This window comes from Aotus nancymaae, unplaced genomic scaffold, assembly GCF_030222135.1.
Source record: "Aotus nancymaae isolate 86718 unplaced genomic scaffold, 86718_ANA_hifiasm-v0.15.2.pri h1tg000067l, whole genome shotgun sequence".
NCBI classification, from domain to species: Eukaryota; Metazoa; Chordata; class Mammalia; order Primates; family Aotidae; genus Aotus; species Aotus nancymaae.
In genome coordinates, this window is record NW_026988482.1 from 33,249,857 (window position 1) to 33,265,929 (window position 16,073).

At 39.0% G+C, this 16,073-nt stretch overlaps 1 protein-coding gene across 7 annotated transcripts in view; it reads right to left on the bottom strand.

The window, feature by feature from the left end:
- Positions 1-16,073, bottom strand: part of CFAP20DC (CFAP20 domain containing) — a 350,823-nt gene that overhangs the window by 34,789 nt on the left and 299,961 nt on the right. For 4 of the 7 annotated variants that reach the window (XM_012462834.3, XM_012462832.3, XM_012462829.3 and 1 more), the window contains 2 exons: positions 15,803-15,897; positions 4,365-4,901 (listed from right to left, as the gene is read on the bottom strand). In XM_012462834.3, coding sequence (XP_012318257.1) covers positions 4,789-4,901; positions 15,803-15,897 — 208 coding nt within the window. In that variant the 3' untranslated portion in view covers positions 4,365-4,788. Of the gene's footprint in view, positions 1-1,128; positions 1,348-4,364; positions 4,902-15,802; positions 15,898-16,073 lie in introns of those variants that run through there. The other 3 variants (XM_012462830.3, XM_012462831.3, XM_012462833.3) reach the window with 3 other exon arrangements.

Below are 16,073 nucleotides of genomic sequence, written 5' to 3' on the forward strand. Positions count from 1 at the left end.
TATTCTACAGAAAAAGGGTTCTGTAGACAAATTCAAGAAGTGCCACTCATCCACTGGAGATTCCCTGTGCATGTTAGTCTCTTAAAGTCACTGAGAAATTCTCCAGTAAAGACAAATGACCATTTCCACTTGTCCAGTGTTTTCTAGCTTGGTTTGACCATGGACCTCTTCCCCACTCTCACTGCATTTATTTAGTGGGAGTTTTGTTTCTTGGAAAACATGTTGGGAAATGCTGATCCTTGAGGTATAAAGGCTGACAACTGAGGGAGGGAATGTGCATGAAGCAACAGAAATGCTCAGTGAGAACAGAAATCCCAGACTCCTGGAAGGGTGTCAGTGTCCTCAGGTGACCTCTGTTCAGAGTTTGTCATGTCCATCTCAGTCTATTATTTGCATTATTTTCTTAATTCCCACCTTGACAGGGCTTCTTAAACTGAATCTCACTCTTCTCAACTGTAAAATCAAAGCATTTAAATAAATGGTCTTGATTGTCCTTTCTAGGCCCAATTAGACGATTATATCTTAACTAGTATAATGGGAGAAAAAGAGAAAACAGGATTTGCTTGATAAGAATTCTCTTTATGCTAACATTTCTGGAATGCAAAATGAATGATGTATGAAATAGAAATTGTATGATAAAACCATATGTGAATAGGTGATAACAGGTGATTCTTTTTTTAAAAAAAATTTATTTAGGTTTTAAGTTCCAGGGTAATGTGCAGGAGGTGAATGTTTGTTACATAGGTAAACATGTGCCATGGTGGTTTATTGTACCTATCAACTCATCACCCGGGTATTAAGCCCAGCATGAATTGGCTATTCTTCCTGATGCTCTCCCTCCCCTCACCCCACCCCTGAATAGGCCCCAGTGTGTGCTGCTCCCTTTCCTGTGTCCATGTGTTCGCATTGTTCAGCTCCCACTTACAAGTATGGACATGCGGTGTTTAGTTTTCTGTTCCTGCATTGGTTTGCTGAGGATGATGGCTTCCAGCTCCATCGATATGCCTGCAAAGGGCATGATCTCCTTCCTTTTTATGGCTACATAGTATTCCATGGTGTATATGTACCAGTTTCTAACTGGTACATATACACCATGGAATACTATGTCCCATCACTGATGGGCATTTGGGTTGACTCCATGTCTTTGCTATTGTGAATAGTGCTGCAATGAACATATGTGTGCATGTATCCTTGTAATAGAATGGTATATATTCCTTTGGGTATATACTCAGTAATGGGATCGCTGGGCCAAATGGTATTTCTGGTTCTAGATCTCTGAGGAAGGTGATTCCTAATTTTCGTTCTTCTGGTCATTTTGATTGAAGTTTGAGAGTCACAGGGTGTAACCTGGAACAAACCAAGTTTTGATAGTGTACTTGCTGTCATTACACAGTTTTTAAAAAAGGGCAGTTCAGAAACTTCCAGCAGCAAGATCTTTAATTAAAACCAAGGGGCAATTTTAAAATTAGTTCTTTCAATTAATTGTGCTTGAGGTGTACATTCTGTGACTACACTATTTTTATTAAACACGTTTGCACTTCAAGAAGGATCAAGATGTTATTGAAACGACAGATTTAAATGAAACATCTAAAAATCAAAGAAATACAATAGGGAAAGTTTTTTTTTGGCAAAAGTGTCTTTGTACTATGCATATATCAGTATTTTCCTTTAATAAAAATTAATGGGAGATAGTAAGAACTTATAATTACCAGAGAAACTAAATCATTGATCTGATGCCATTATTGCTGACAGTTGTTTTTCCATAATTTCCACTAACCAGTCTCTGTAATTAAATGATAATTTAGAGATTGATGACTTAAAAGTCACTTGTAAGTTGCATCCTGATTTTATGAAACAAGGAACTGTTTGGATCAGCCCCCAAACTGATACAAAATTATCTTAAGATGTACTTCTGCAATGAATCAATCTATTTTTTTTTTTTAGTATCCATTTGCAATCGTTTTGGATAAAAATGTTTGGTACACACTTGATTAGAAAAGCAGAAATTAAAGTTAAAATGAAAAGTAATAATACAGGCTCTTCCCCACAGGTATATATGCCATTAAGCAAAGCTACTGCTCTCTCTTCATATCAGATTTAATCTATAGCAGTCGTCTCAACCTTGACTGCACGCTGGCATGGCTGGGGAGGTTTTAAAAATTTCTAATGCTCAGGCTACAGCTGAGATTAAGCAAGTCAGACTCTCTGGGTGTGGAACCTGGGCATCAGTATTTTTATTAACTTTCCAGAAGATTCTAATATGCAACAAAATTTGATAACCAGTGAACATTCCTAGTTAATGAATTTCCAAGTAAACTGATGGTAGCAATTTGATTTAAAATTGGCATTGGGAAGCACATCTATTTCTGTTTTTCAACTCTTCTGTAGAAATCTCAACAGAAATGAAGCTCTCTCTTTAAAACAGGAAAATAAAATGTAAAAAGGGGATAATAAGACCTTGTGGTAGACGCCTTAAGAATGTCTACTCAGATCACAAGGACCGAGTGGAATAACTGCTTTCCTCCTTCATCCAAAGAAGAGGGTCCTGGTGGTCCCTGGAACAAATGGGTGAATTAGAATCCCAACTCTGGGATTTTTGAATTGAAATTGGGAGTTAACATTTCTGAATGGTTGGGTATATGGGCATTGGAGTGGCTGAGGGCTCTGGCAGGTGGACTGAGTAGCTGAGAAATGCATGAGAAGAGAGAAGAGAAGACACAGAAGAGACAGAAGAGAGGAGTAGAGATGGCAAAATCAATCAGAGACAAGCGGCAGAGCCAATGCTTCTAACCTCCCAGGATAGACGTGTTGTTTTTGCCTGCCTGACATCCCCCGCCATTTTCTTAACAGCGCCCTCTTCTCCTTCAGGGACTATCTCACTCCGGTTCCATGTGGTCTTGGGAATAACTGATGAGTTAAGCCTGCCACCCTCTTGCTCCTTGAGCAGAGACCTGAGGCAGAAAAAGGCGGCGCTGTCAATTTGGTGGCCATCATCATGAGAAACTGTTGGTTGCTGCTATCAGGATCTCTGGGGCTGCTCTGATTCCTGTGCCTCCCAGAGCTTGATTATTCAGCAAGTCTTTGAATTCTGGGATCAAGAGTGTCTGTTGCTCGCAGCTTAAGAATCCCGACAGAGATTACTACAGTCTTCTAGGTCCCAGCCCAGATCTATTCAGAGGACTTACAGCATTCTGTTTTGGGGCATTTGAGGCACTCTTGTATCCTGTTTTTTGTCCTTCATCTAGCTCATGTTGTTTTTGATATTTATAACTACAAGTCTTCAAGAATACAAATTTTAATTGACTCCCTTATTTATGTAGATGGTCCTGAGACTATTTAAAGCAGAAACAAGGCCTTACAAGACTGTTCCAGTCTTTAAGGTCATAATCAAGATAACCCAACTCTTTTATCATTTTGCATGCTTTGGAAAGCCTAATTTATTCATTTTTGTTTTGTAAGTCTGAAGATCTTGGAGAGAAATTCATAATGAAGGTATATTTTGTGAATAACAGGATTAAAAGCTTATCAAACACAAATATGGATCTAAATAATGCATGATACTTGGAACAGGAGTCCAAATCTACTCCTGAAAAAAGAGCTCTTACTTCCCCTATCAAGTGGTATTAAATGAAATTATAGTGCCACCATTAAATCCAACTGTACACCAATAACATTTCATTTCCATGGTACTCTTCTTTATTAAAAAATCTTTATTAAATAACAAAATATGTCAGCTAATATAATAAGTACTTCCTTGAGCTCAATATTAATATTCCTGGCACACAATTCAAGGCTGTCTACCTGAATGCAGGAAGCACAAGACTTTTTCCTTGTGATCTAGCAAGGAGAGTTACACAGACATGAACTTAAAACCCAGAGAAAGCCTCTGGGATTTCTCCAGGCCCATGCCACAGGAGTGGTGAGCGGTGTGTGTGTGTGCAATGTGTGTGTGTGTGTGTGCAGTGTGTGTGTATGTGTGCAGTATGTATGTGTGTGCAATGTGTGTGTATGTGTGTGTGGTGGTGATGGGGGTATTTCAAAGAGGTGACTTCTTGTTAAATACGGATCTATGGAGCTACATGTGAACCTATTATTAGAATTCAGAGATAATTGGCAAAATTTTTTTTTTAAGAAAAATACAGTGCTAAGCAGCTTAAGTGATTAACAATGCTGTGATCTTTGGCAAACTCTGGGTGAACTATAATGAAATGGAAATAGTGGGGCCAGTGCCAATAAAATGTGATCATAAAGTTTGACCAGTTCACAATGTTTCCTTTTCTAAGAGTTGAAGAGAAGGAAAGTATCATATGGGAATATTCTGGAAAACAAAGTGGGGTGAATGAAAAGAAGCAGTTTAAAAGCTATTCTTCTAACCATCATATTTTATTTTTAATACAAATGTCATAAAATAAAAGGTACCCAGGCATCTTTTAAACAAAAATACATTTTCTGTATATCAAGCCATCATTTACAGATTAACACTGCAAAAAATTTGAATAACTCTTAATTTGTTTACATAAAATTATCTGAAACAAACAAAATTATATGTAGAATGAGAACAAATAAGAACCAATTCAAAGTCCTAAAATCTTGCCTCTGTATTAATTTCTTCAGTTTCAAAATCACACTCATCTATAGAAGGAATTATTTACAAAATGAATTCGTTTCTCTCAGTTACTGTTGATTCTGTGATCACCCAATACACAAGTTGTAGTGACTCCTTAAGAGACCCTGAACTGCTATCCTGCTCCAGCTGGGAGTGCCTGTTCTCTGCCCTGGAAGGAGGCATTATACCAACTCATAGTATTTCCCAGTTTGGGGGTCAAAGTAACAGTTCAGACAAGGGTCATACAACAAAGTCAGTACTTCCTCGTCCTCTTCTACACTGAGGTCTTCTTCACCTGTGGGGAAGGGGAACCACAGACATGTTAGCTGTTGGCTTGGCCTGGAATTCCTAAACAAGGGCAGTGAAGCAGGAATCACCATCTCTCCTGGGGGATTTTCTTTATGCAGGCAGAAGGTTTAGGCCGGAAGGGAGGAGCACTGTGGAAGTGGTGAGACTCTACACATGTGCTGTTAGGTGGAGAAGAAACACCAGTGACCAGAAGAACCAACTTCATGATAAAGGACAAGAAAAACTGAGTGTGAAGAACTGGCGGGAGGGGAAAGAAGAAAGGGAGAGGGCCAAAAGACTTGAGAGTTATGCTTATTAGAATTAGGAAGCTTGCCAGGATCCAAAACTAATTATCACAGTTCCAAACTTCTTCATGGGCCAGAACTGTACAAAATGCAAAACAGTGCAAACTAACTAATAAAGTAGAAAACTTGATCCCCATTCAATCATCCTAAAAAGGCTACCAAACGAATATGAATTAAAATAATAGAACTATCAGATACATAGAACAGACAATATACACAGAAAACAAATGTTAGGTAATTTGTAGTTTTATTAGTGGTGAGGGGAAGTCTGTTAAATTTTTTGGGGATATGAACATGGCTTGATGTTTTCTCTTGTGGCAGCCATTTAGATGGGTTGGACAGAGAGGACTCCTATTGTCTAAGTCATCATCAAGGTTTGCTGGCTTCTAATGGATGGCATAAAATGAAAAAAAAAAAAAAACTGTTTTAAAAAGCTGTTTCCTGAGCACCTTTTATGTGCCCAGTGTTGTGCTAAGTACTCACAAGTGAGTGCATTCTGAGTACTTCTGAAAATTCATGTAATGAGTTCAGAGGCTGAGAGGTCAAGACCTTCTCAGCCAGAGATCAGAGGGTAGGCACAGGGAGAAAGAGGTGAATAAGACAACAATCCTCTCTCTTCTTCACAATCAAGCACAGGCTATTAAAGACCAAACCCAAACCAAACCACGCCGTGAAGCTTTGGGCTATGTGCTCACCAGGTTGAGCTTCAGAAGAGTTTAGATGGTGGGCATGGTGCAGGCCTCACTCATAATAGAGGTTCAATAAAAATGGAATGTTTCTTGAAGGTGTGAATAAAAGCCAATGATCTTAAGTGTCACTGCCCAGAGGAAGGGAAGATGGTGCTGGTGGTCATGGTGTTTCATCTGACCCAGCCAAAATCAGACCAAGCTGGTGCCTGAACATTGTCAGGGCATTGATAAACTGGAGTTAAGTCCAAGGAAGTGGTGCCTAGATGGTGGAGTGGGGGTTTAAAACTGTACCACAGCCATTCCTCTGCCCATTCTTCCAACCATCCAAAAACACATTTAACATGATCCTTCCATGAGCGGGGCACCGAGCTAGGTGTTCAGGTCATGATGATACGAAACAATCCCTATTCTAATGGACTGTGTAGAGAAGCAGGTAAAATGTGAAACCAGCTGGTTCTTGTGAGTTGAGTGCAGTGCTAGCAGTCCTTAAGAGTGGAGTTCAACTGAGAAATGATCACATCTGCCTTGCTTGCTAATACCTCAACTGGTAGAGTCCTTGACAGTTTAGAAAGCATTCTCATGCAGCAGTTCATTTGGCCCTCATGACCCTGTGAAACAGGCAGGAATTATCATGCCCATCTTATAGATGAGGAAACCAGGCTTCACAAAGTTGAACAGCTCATCTGAGGTTGCTTGGTGAGTGACAGGCAGAGCTGGGCACAAACTCTCAGTTTCCAGACTGAGCTCAGTGTTCTTTCTACCAGTCAGAGAAGTACTTTGCACCAGTTTGTTCGGTTGGACCTTGATGTTTTTGCTAAAAGAGTGGTGTAACATGTTTAATTGGGAGTCATTACATTAAAGGAATTTAGACATAGAAAAGACTAATAAAAAATTTAAAGGTGTCCTACATTTTAATAAATCAGGTTTGGAAACAAAGAAATCTGAATTCTCATAGTTCAAAAATATTGTTAAAGATGAGAGAGTCCCTGGGGTAGGGGAGAGGCAAATAGTTCCACAAGCCCAAAGGAAATGAGCTTGTTAACTCTAGGAAGAAAGTTTGATGAGGTGACAGTAGCCCTTCTGGATTCAGGCATATGAAAGATCACACATGAGTGAGAAGTTAAGATCTAGGGTTCCAGGAGGAAGCAATAGGATCAACAGGTGGACCTAAGAGGAGCCATTTTCTTTTCTTCTTTTTTTTTTTTTTTTGGCTTAGCACAAGGAAAAATTTTCTAAGCATTTAGAGCTGACCAGCAAATGAAACAAGTACTCTGAAAAGCGTGAAGCAGAGAGTGGTGCAACCATCATACAGATTTTGTAGATGAACCCTGCTTAGGACAGGGGACCAGATCCAATGATCCCTGCAGTGTTTTAGATGAGCTTCTGTGACTCTGGGTGACAGCAGTTTATATCTTGGAAGTATGAAAGGACTTTGCTAAAAACCACATTAATGGTGGTAGCTGACCTGAACAACCTGCACAGTTTAAGAACAGGAACTCAGAGAAGGAAGGCTGCCTCTCCTTTATCTTCTGTTGTCTTCGGAGTCCCTGAGTACTCATTAAATGGTCATTCCATATTGAAAATGATCCCCTTTAGATCACTTTTGCACATCAAAGGAGAGTATGTACATCCTTTCCTTTCAGATAGTCAATCCATTATGCCTTTAAAGTTTGGAGTACTTGAAAGAAATGAAATTTAGTTTATCAATTAGTATCTGCTATGTGATTGAGCTGAGCACAATCCAGTTGTGAATGTGACACAAACACATGAAAAAACAGCTACTAAAGATTAATGAGGTGTTAACTGGAAGGCTCTACTGCTGACCGCTAAGTGCACTCAAGGGCTCTAGAATCCAGTCCACTGGGGGTGAATGGGAGCTCTGCTGCTTACTGCCTGAAAGCTGGCTACAGATCATTTCACCTTATTGGACCTTGGTTTCCTTGTCTACAAAATGGGAATAACAATGCCTATTTGGTAGGGTTTTGAGAAAGATGAAATTAGACACCGGTAATATGCATAGCACAGCACACATAGTAGTTGTTTAATAAATGATAGTTACTATTAGGGATGATAATCAAATCAATCATGAGCTATTGGTTATAACTTTCTTAGTAACTCAGGATGGAAGTACTGATATGGCTTAAAGTGTGAGGAAAAGGCTTCATAGAAGCAGGAAGGATGATGTTTAGACAATGAAGTCAGACAGACTCGAGTCCAAATCCCGTTTCTACCACATTACAGCTGTGGGATATTGGGAAATTCACTGCTCTGAGCTCCAGCTTCCTCATATGTAAAGTATGGATAATCATAGTACCTGTCATCATTCCTGTGAGGACTAAATAACACTCAGCACACACACAGTAAGTACTCAGTACTCAGTAAATGTTGTTATCACCATCTTCATGGAAAACAGGATATGTGAACCAGACACAAGAAGGGTTATGTGCATTTATACCTTCTTCCCTACCCCAAAACTGAGTCTGATAGTGTATTTGAAACATAGTGGATTTGAAAGAAATAGAAAGCCCTCCAATTAGTTTTACAGAGAACATTATGATAAATTCATCTTTAAATAAAACGACAGTTCTTATATCAAAAATCATGCATGTTTCCAAAAGTAAAGCTATTTTTTTCCATCAGGTGTAATGTTTAAATCACATATCATTGAGATAAATGATTATGAGTCAAACTCTCAGGGACCTGCCACTCGATTCAGTCTTAATCCATCAGCACATCATGGGGAACTCTGACCTCTGGCACTTAAGATTATATGCTATATAATTATTTAGTGTATTCTGTGCCTGTAGTTTCCAAAAAAATAAATTTTTAAGCTGGTGCTATTAAATGAAAAAACACAATATATTTACAATCAGTTGGGCATCTTTCAAGATGAAAACACCATTGTAATGGGCCATGGGTCTTCATCACCCATTTGCAAAGGGATCGAGGTAGATCCAATTCATTAGTAGAGGTTTTGCTACAAAATGTGTACAAACTGGAGCAATAACTGTGATATAAAAACATTCATTCCAATACATATCACTACAGAACGGGACCCTCACGCATTATAACCATGGGGACTAAGATAGGTTTTGTGGTTTTTTTTAGTACCAAAGCTTCAAATGGATGAATTTTAAAACTACCAACAATGACATTCATACAAAAATTGGGTGAGATTATGTATAATTTTATGTTGAAGTAAGTGCTTTAAACTTACATAAAAGGTTTTGTTTTCATTGTAACTTAATTTTCAAAGCCCAACCTACATCATTTTGTCATTATAGTCCCTATGTAATGAAATTATAATATCATTAAGCAATTACCACTATGATGTCAAGCATTGGGAAATGTTTTGAAAGGTAATTATCGTGCATGGGTATGGGGTAATTTTCAATAATGTTCTTGGATAGAGCTGAGTTTGTTTTTCCTCAAAATGCTAAATTGCTCTATTTAAAGATTGACTACAGAAACTCTAGAAGGACAAATTAACAAATAAAACCATTTTCTCCTACTAGACTAAGAGCATCTGGATAGGGGTCCAAATTACATTTTTACTCTTCTACACATAATAAAGCCATTTCTAGAGAAATAAAATTACCTTTCAGATAATAATCTATTTACAAACTTTCAGCCTCATCTGCTTTGAAACTGGCTAACGGCAATAACAGAAGAAAAACCAGTGAAGCCAGACCAAATGCAGCAATATAGGCTGCCCTTCTCTCAGTAGATCAGCTCGGGTAAATAATCCCTCCAGTTCACCTTATGAAAGTCAATTAATATAAATGTTTAATTATCTATATTTAATGCATTTTAACTGTAGATAATAGAAAACCTACACACCCAAGATAACTCTTCAAGTTTGAAAATAAATGATGCGGCACTAGTTTATCAGATTTAAAATCTCTGAATCAAGACATTGAACTTGATTTTCGATTTTCTGACACTGCCATCTACAATTTTTTTAAAGTTAATGTATTTTCTCTCCTATAGATCTTGAGAACTGATTGAATGTATTTTTATGTGCATACTAATACACTATTGTTTAAGCAATTCAACAGTGAGGGATCACCATTTGGAGCAGTCAGCCTTAGGATCAATGAAGATGACATTTTAGATAAGATTCTGCTGAGTTCTGGGTGCTTGCAAACTCTACCACCAACATATCTCATAGTAGGGCAAAATTAACTCACACTGAAGTCTGAGAAAGCCTACTGTCAACTGTTGAATATGGGTTCTCAGCAACATATGCCCTCAAATGGGAGAAAGATAAATGACCAACAATGGAATGAAAACGATGAAATGATACATTCTTCCAATAAGAGGGCTATATTGTTTTTGGAAGGTAAATAACATGGCATTATTATAGTTCAGGTGTCATTTGGGCAATAGGTACATTACCCTTTTGTAAAAACTGGTGGCTGTATTTCACCGGGAAAATGCCATTTTAGGGAACATGTTGAAGAATTTGGATGATTAATTAGGAATTATTACAGTTTCATTCCTTCCAGGTAGTCTCTACTTATAAATATGCAGTGATTCAGATGTGCAGTTGTAACTGTGTGGTTTACAACTCTGAACACACTTTCTTACACATGAAGGAAGGCACCTCTCCAAGGTACTGAGCTCGGAAGCCAGCAGAGCCCACAGTCTCTTAGGCGTCTGATTTTAAGCAAGGTATCAACATTGAGCTATGGGAAAATGCATCCCAATTCCAGCAAGGAAAACTGGGACCAGCCTTCTGGGTTGCACGTGGGGGATAGGTAGGTGGGGTGGTTCTGGAATAGGGGAGAGAGCCTCAGACACCTGCAATGTGTTTCACTCTACAGAGAGTTCACTTCTGGTGGCCCTGAAAAGAAGGAATCTCTTGATGCTAGTGAGGCACTGATATCCCCCCTCTCTAATCACTTCCTTCAGAGAAGACTCCCCCAGGACCCTGATAGCTATGTAAGAGAAAATACCACCCTATTCACAGGGGAAGGGGGCGGGGGCTCTGCATTCAAGAATGTTAGAAATACGATGAATCATTTTATAATCTGAGAGTTGAGGTGGGAGTCCTAGGTCTAAGAAGAGTACCAAGGTAAATACTATTTTATCCAGAAAGATTCAAGAAAAGACAACTTCCTAAATTAAAAATATTACAGTGGACATTTCGGTCATGTGGTTCTTATCCTAAATAGGGATTCTGTGGTCATATTGCAGTGTGGGATTTAAGGGTGTGGACCCTGGTCAGACAGGTCTGAGTCAGTGTCCTGATCCATACTCAGGGTCTGTGACCCAGGCTAGCCCATTACTTCATCTGTAAAGTGGGAACATAATATAACCCCACACTAGGCAGTGTTGGGAGGAGGTATGAAGTAATGCACAGAAAAATTCCATACAGTGCTGGGTACACAATGGTCCTTTATTAATGCTGGCTTATTGTTTTCATATAACCAATATTGCTGTTTTGGGGAAAGTCTCCTTTGCATCTGAAATAAATCTTCAAGGTACAAAAAAGATCAAAAGAATAGATCAAATCATTCTCCTATTTCCTAGGCACTGGGGGTACCATAGTTGTTCAGCAACTTTTAGACTCAGGGTATTAGGTAAGTGTCAAAGAACTATGTGGCAGTTAATAAGAGAGTAGTGAAAGAATTTCTGTTGGAGAAGAGTAGTCAAGCCAGATACCTTTCTCTCTGGTTAGCTGTGAGAAGCCATAAAATTTCTGTAAACTCTTTACTAGCAATTTGGATATTACATCTATAGCATCTGTTACCTATTTATATCTCATGGGAGATTAATCAGTGTCCATATGGGAATATTCTGTGTGGCTTTGCCATAAAAAAGGTATAAGAATATTATTTTTACAAGACTCAGGCAACTCCCAAACTCCTTCTGAATGCCTTTCTTACTCAAAATCTATGTAAACTATAAGAGAGGGCTACAGGCCTGAAGAGAGAGTCGTTATTATTCCATTTTGGAGCCGGTAAGCATGAATAATTTAAAAGTCATAACTGTAAAGGAACAAATGTCAAAAACAAATTGACAACTATTCTTTGAGCAAAGTATGGTTCATTTTCAAAAGGTCAGTTTAGTAGTTTTCTCAAATAAGTTCTGAAATCTTAACTTCCCATTTTCACATTTCACACAAGCTCCAGGAAAACACATTTTAGCAAGTGTTAAGGGCACCATGCTCATGGTAATTGATATTCAGCAAGTGTGTTATAGCCCAGGAGGAGTTGTGAAGAGCTGACCATTTCCCATCCAGTGGGATGTTAGAGATCTGAACGCAATGCTCTTCCTGCTGGCCGGCTGTGCTGGAAACTGGGCTGTTCATTTGAAGGTGGCATTCAAGCATGTGAGACATTCTGGCTGAGCAGAAACTGGCTGTGACACAAACTCCTACTGAATAAAACAGGGCCAGGAACCTCTGACTCAAGGGCCAGATAGAACTCCTGCATTTACTTTTGTATGGCTTGGTTTTCTAGAATAATATATGAGTCAGACTATCTTTCCCTGCTGTTGAAATGCAGTTATACTTCCAGTTGCACAAATGCATCTTGGCGTCTCCATCTCTGATAGAGGTATGATGGCTCAGCACACCACCGATCTGCTCTAAGTCCCAGTGTGACCATGTGGAAGATGGGACAATAATAGTATCCACATCTCATAGGCTATTGTGAGAATTCAAGTGCAGATGTAGGCCCAGAACACAGGAAGATGAAATATACACTAGCTATTATTATTTATATCATAGAAGTCCAAAGGTGGGCGATACTGTTCCCTGTGAATCAGTCCTCAGGCACCACATTCACACCCCAGTAAAACAGTTCTGTAGAAAGGGCACTGATGTTGGGGAAGCCTGGGCCCTAATCCCAGCTAGGGCTCTGATTGGGCATTTGATCTTGGTCAAGTCATTTACCTCTTTAGGCAAATTGAGGGGTTGGACCACGTTAGTGTTTTTAACTGGTTCATCAGAGCCCCAGGGCAGAACTTTGATCGCTTCCATACATGAGGATTCCATATGAGATTTCACTTGAAAGAAATGTTGTTACTGCTTATGAATAAAGTTTAAGAGCCACAGCGTAAGGTGATCTACAACTTTTTAATTGCAAAATGTATGGGTCAAAGTTCAATACTCTCATGGTTAAATTTTAGAGATATACCAAAAATACCAACAAAATTGGAATGAGGGGAAAACTGAAAGTCAGGTTTCAATAAATTGCTCTATGTTTTCCCCCTGAGCTTGTAATAAAAAAAGGACAAGTTAAAGAATATTTCCCTTCCTCCTTTCCTCCCTTTATTCCTTCTTGTCTCCTTTCTAATGAGAATACAGACAATCTAATATATGCCAGAACTTGTATAAGATACCAAGGATCCAGGAATGAGGAAACTGACAGTCTCCTAAAAACTCACAGCCTACTCAGGAGGAAAGGCAATAAACAAGTAGACAAATAAAGATTTACAAACTGTGAAAAGGCATGCAGAATATGTTAGAAGGTGAAGTGAGAGAACACAGTGAGTGGCAGACTGGGCTACTTAGGTAAGACTGTCTGGGAAGGCCTTTAAGATAAGCTACAAGCAAATACCCAGGCCCGGCAGTTCCATATCCAATGATCCTGCCCTACATTCAGCTGTTCACTCCCTTGGCCTTGCCCTGGATCTGGTCAACTGTGGCTACCAGTCATTTCTAACAAGCATGGGTGGGAGGCAGGGTGGGGAGCAGGCCCAGGGTTGACAGGTGACCAGACGTATCTCTTTCTTTTGTAAAGAACTTAGCCACTGAGCTCTTGAGATATTTTAATTTGCTTTTCCTGTAAATCAGAAACTCTTAATGGAAAAATAGCATTTCAATTCCTGGTTTTATACATTATTTTTTGAGTAGGTAATCTACTTACCTAGTTCAAAACTCACAAAGGATTAAAAATATAGTGGCTGGGCTCTGGGGCCAGGCTTCTTGGGTTCAAATCCTAACTTTGTGACTTAGTAGTTGTGAGACCTTGGGCAAGTCATTGGAGAACTTTGTGCCTCAGTTTCCTCAGCTGTAACACACACACACACAGTTTCCTCCTGGTGGTGGTGTGAGGGTTAAATGTAATGACTTGGTGTCTGGTATAAAGTAAGTGCTAAACGAATGGTGGCGTGCAACGAGAACCCAGGAAGGGTTCCAGACTGCTCACAACCATGCTTCCCTTCCCCTTCTGATGATATAAACTGGAAACTTGAGCCCATAATTTTTCTTTGACACTTTAGCAGAACAGATGGAAACACTATCTCAGCATAGTGGTAAGTACGGATTGTCTTATACTGCCTAAAATTATGCAATTAACATGCCATTAACCAAGTAGGAAACACTGTTTTTTGATGGTGTTAATTAACTACAAACCATCCAAGCATATCAGAACAGGGGAAGATGAGTAAATAGAAAATGCTAGTTTTTGGTGGAACTTATCAACTACACACCACACAAGCATATGAGAAAAGGGCAGGGGACAGCTGATAAAAATCTAGGGTGACAGGCAGAAGGGATGCTTGATCTGGCTATAACACTGGCCTGCACATTTCTACAACTCTCTGAATTTGCCCTCAATGTAAGTTCTGTTTACCTTCAACATAATTGAGCTCCAGCTGTCAGAACTGAGCTTGGCAATGGCGACTTTAGGACATCCTTCCAGCTGCTTCTTGCTAATATATATCTTGGGTGCCTTTGTTCAAGGACCAGGCTCTCAGTTCTTGTGGCTTATTTAGGACACCTAACATAACATATTATTTGTTCCCTCACAGCAAGGTCTCCTCCTGACAGCCAAGATTCTATTTTTCTGTCATAAGTAATTATAAATGCACACCTCTAAAAAGATTCCCAATTTGAGGGGCATAATCTATTTTAGATAGTAAATCACAGAGACATCTCCATCCCTTGGGCAGCCAAGACGTACAACTCAGATGTATGAGCTCTCACTCTGAATTCTCCATACCTGAAGAAAAATGTGATGCTCTACTTTTTTCCCTGGGGCAGTTAGGGAAAAAAAAAACTGGCCTTTTTGTTGGAGAAATTTATATTGGTTTCACTTCCACTTTTTTAAAGCTTCAGATACAGCATTTCCATCTTTAAAATTCAACCCAGAAAACTGTCTCAGAGAGTCCCACTCTGAGGTTATTTGTCACTCTAATTATGCACTTGAGATTACCCCATGCCTCTGCCATCTCAGCTCCTCAGTTTTCACCAGAGATTCTCTTGTGTTCCTCCACCACGTACACCTGACAGTCAAGTTTCCTGCTTACAACCAGAAACAAATGGTTCATCTTTATGGCTCATGCCAACAAAATGAACACCTGGCAAATTTTCATTCCTGGTTCTTTCTGATTTTTGTCTTACTAATACCTATTGTAGCTACGTGACAGCTTCTGCTTTAATGAAAAGGTTGTATCTCTTCATTCATGGAAACAGGTATCTGAGTAATGTTAAAATATTGCGTCTGCTGTATAATAATGCCAACAGCTGGTATTTGGTAGGCACTATTCTAAGTGCTTCATATATTGCATCTTATTGAATCTTCAATGCGGGGGCACTAACTATTATTCGTATTATTTTATAGATGTAGTAATCAAAATTCATAAAGGTCACACAGTGGGAATTGGTACTGCTGAAATTCAGATGAAGGTCAATTTGACATCCGAACCATATTCTTATACCTTAAACTATATTTTGTCCTGGAATTAACCTTTAGAAGAACAAGAGCAATTTCTCTCATCTTCTCTTTAGCTGTAAAGAACCCATTATTCTAAAAAATGAGGCTCAGGTTACCTCATTTAGGGTGTGTAAGACTAAGTGATCAACACTGAATAAAAACAGTGGCATCTCAAAGTGATAGATTCTCTCTACTTATAGTAAATTATTTTTATTTTCTTATGCATAGCATTTTTCATATTCCCACCTTGAGCACTCAAACTTTCAGAGGAATCTGGATGCTGCTCAGCCGGTTGTTGACTGGGAGGAACAATTGGTGGGCTCAACATATTTAACCAGTCCCTAAAAAGAAAACAAAGTGAACATGTCTGGAATTCCATATACCGACTTTATGTTTCCCATGGATTTTCAATTCCCTGGGGCTTTCACAAAGAAACATTTTTCCCTCCTTCATATCTCAGAAAGACAGATGTCCAGATATCAATATCCAGTTTTGTAAATTGGTTAATATGAAGTCA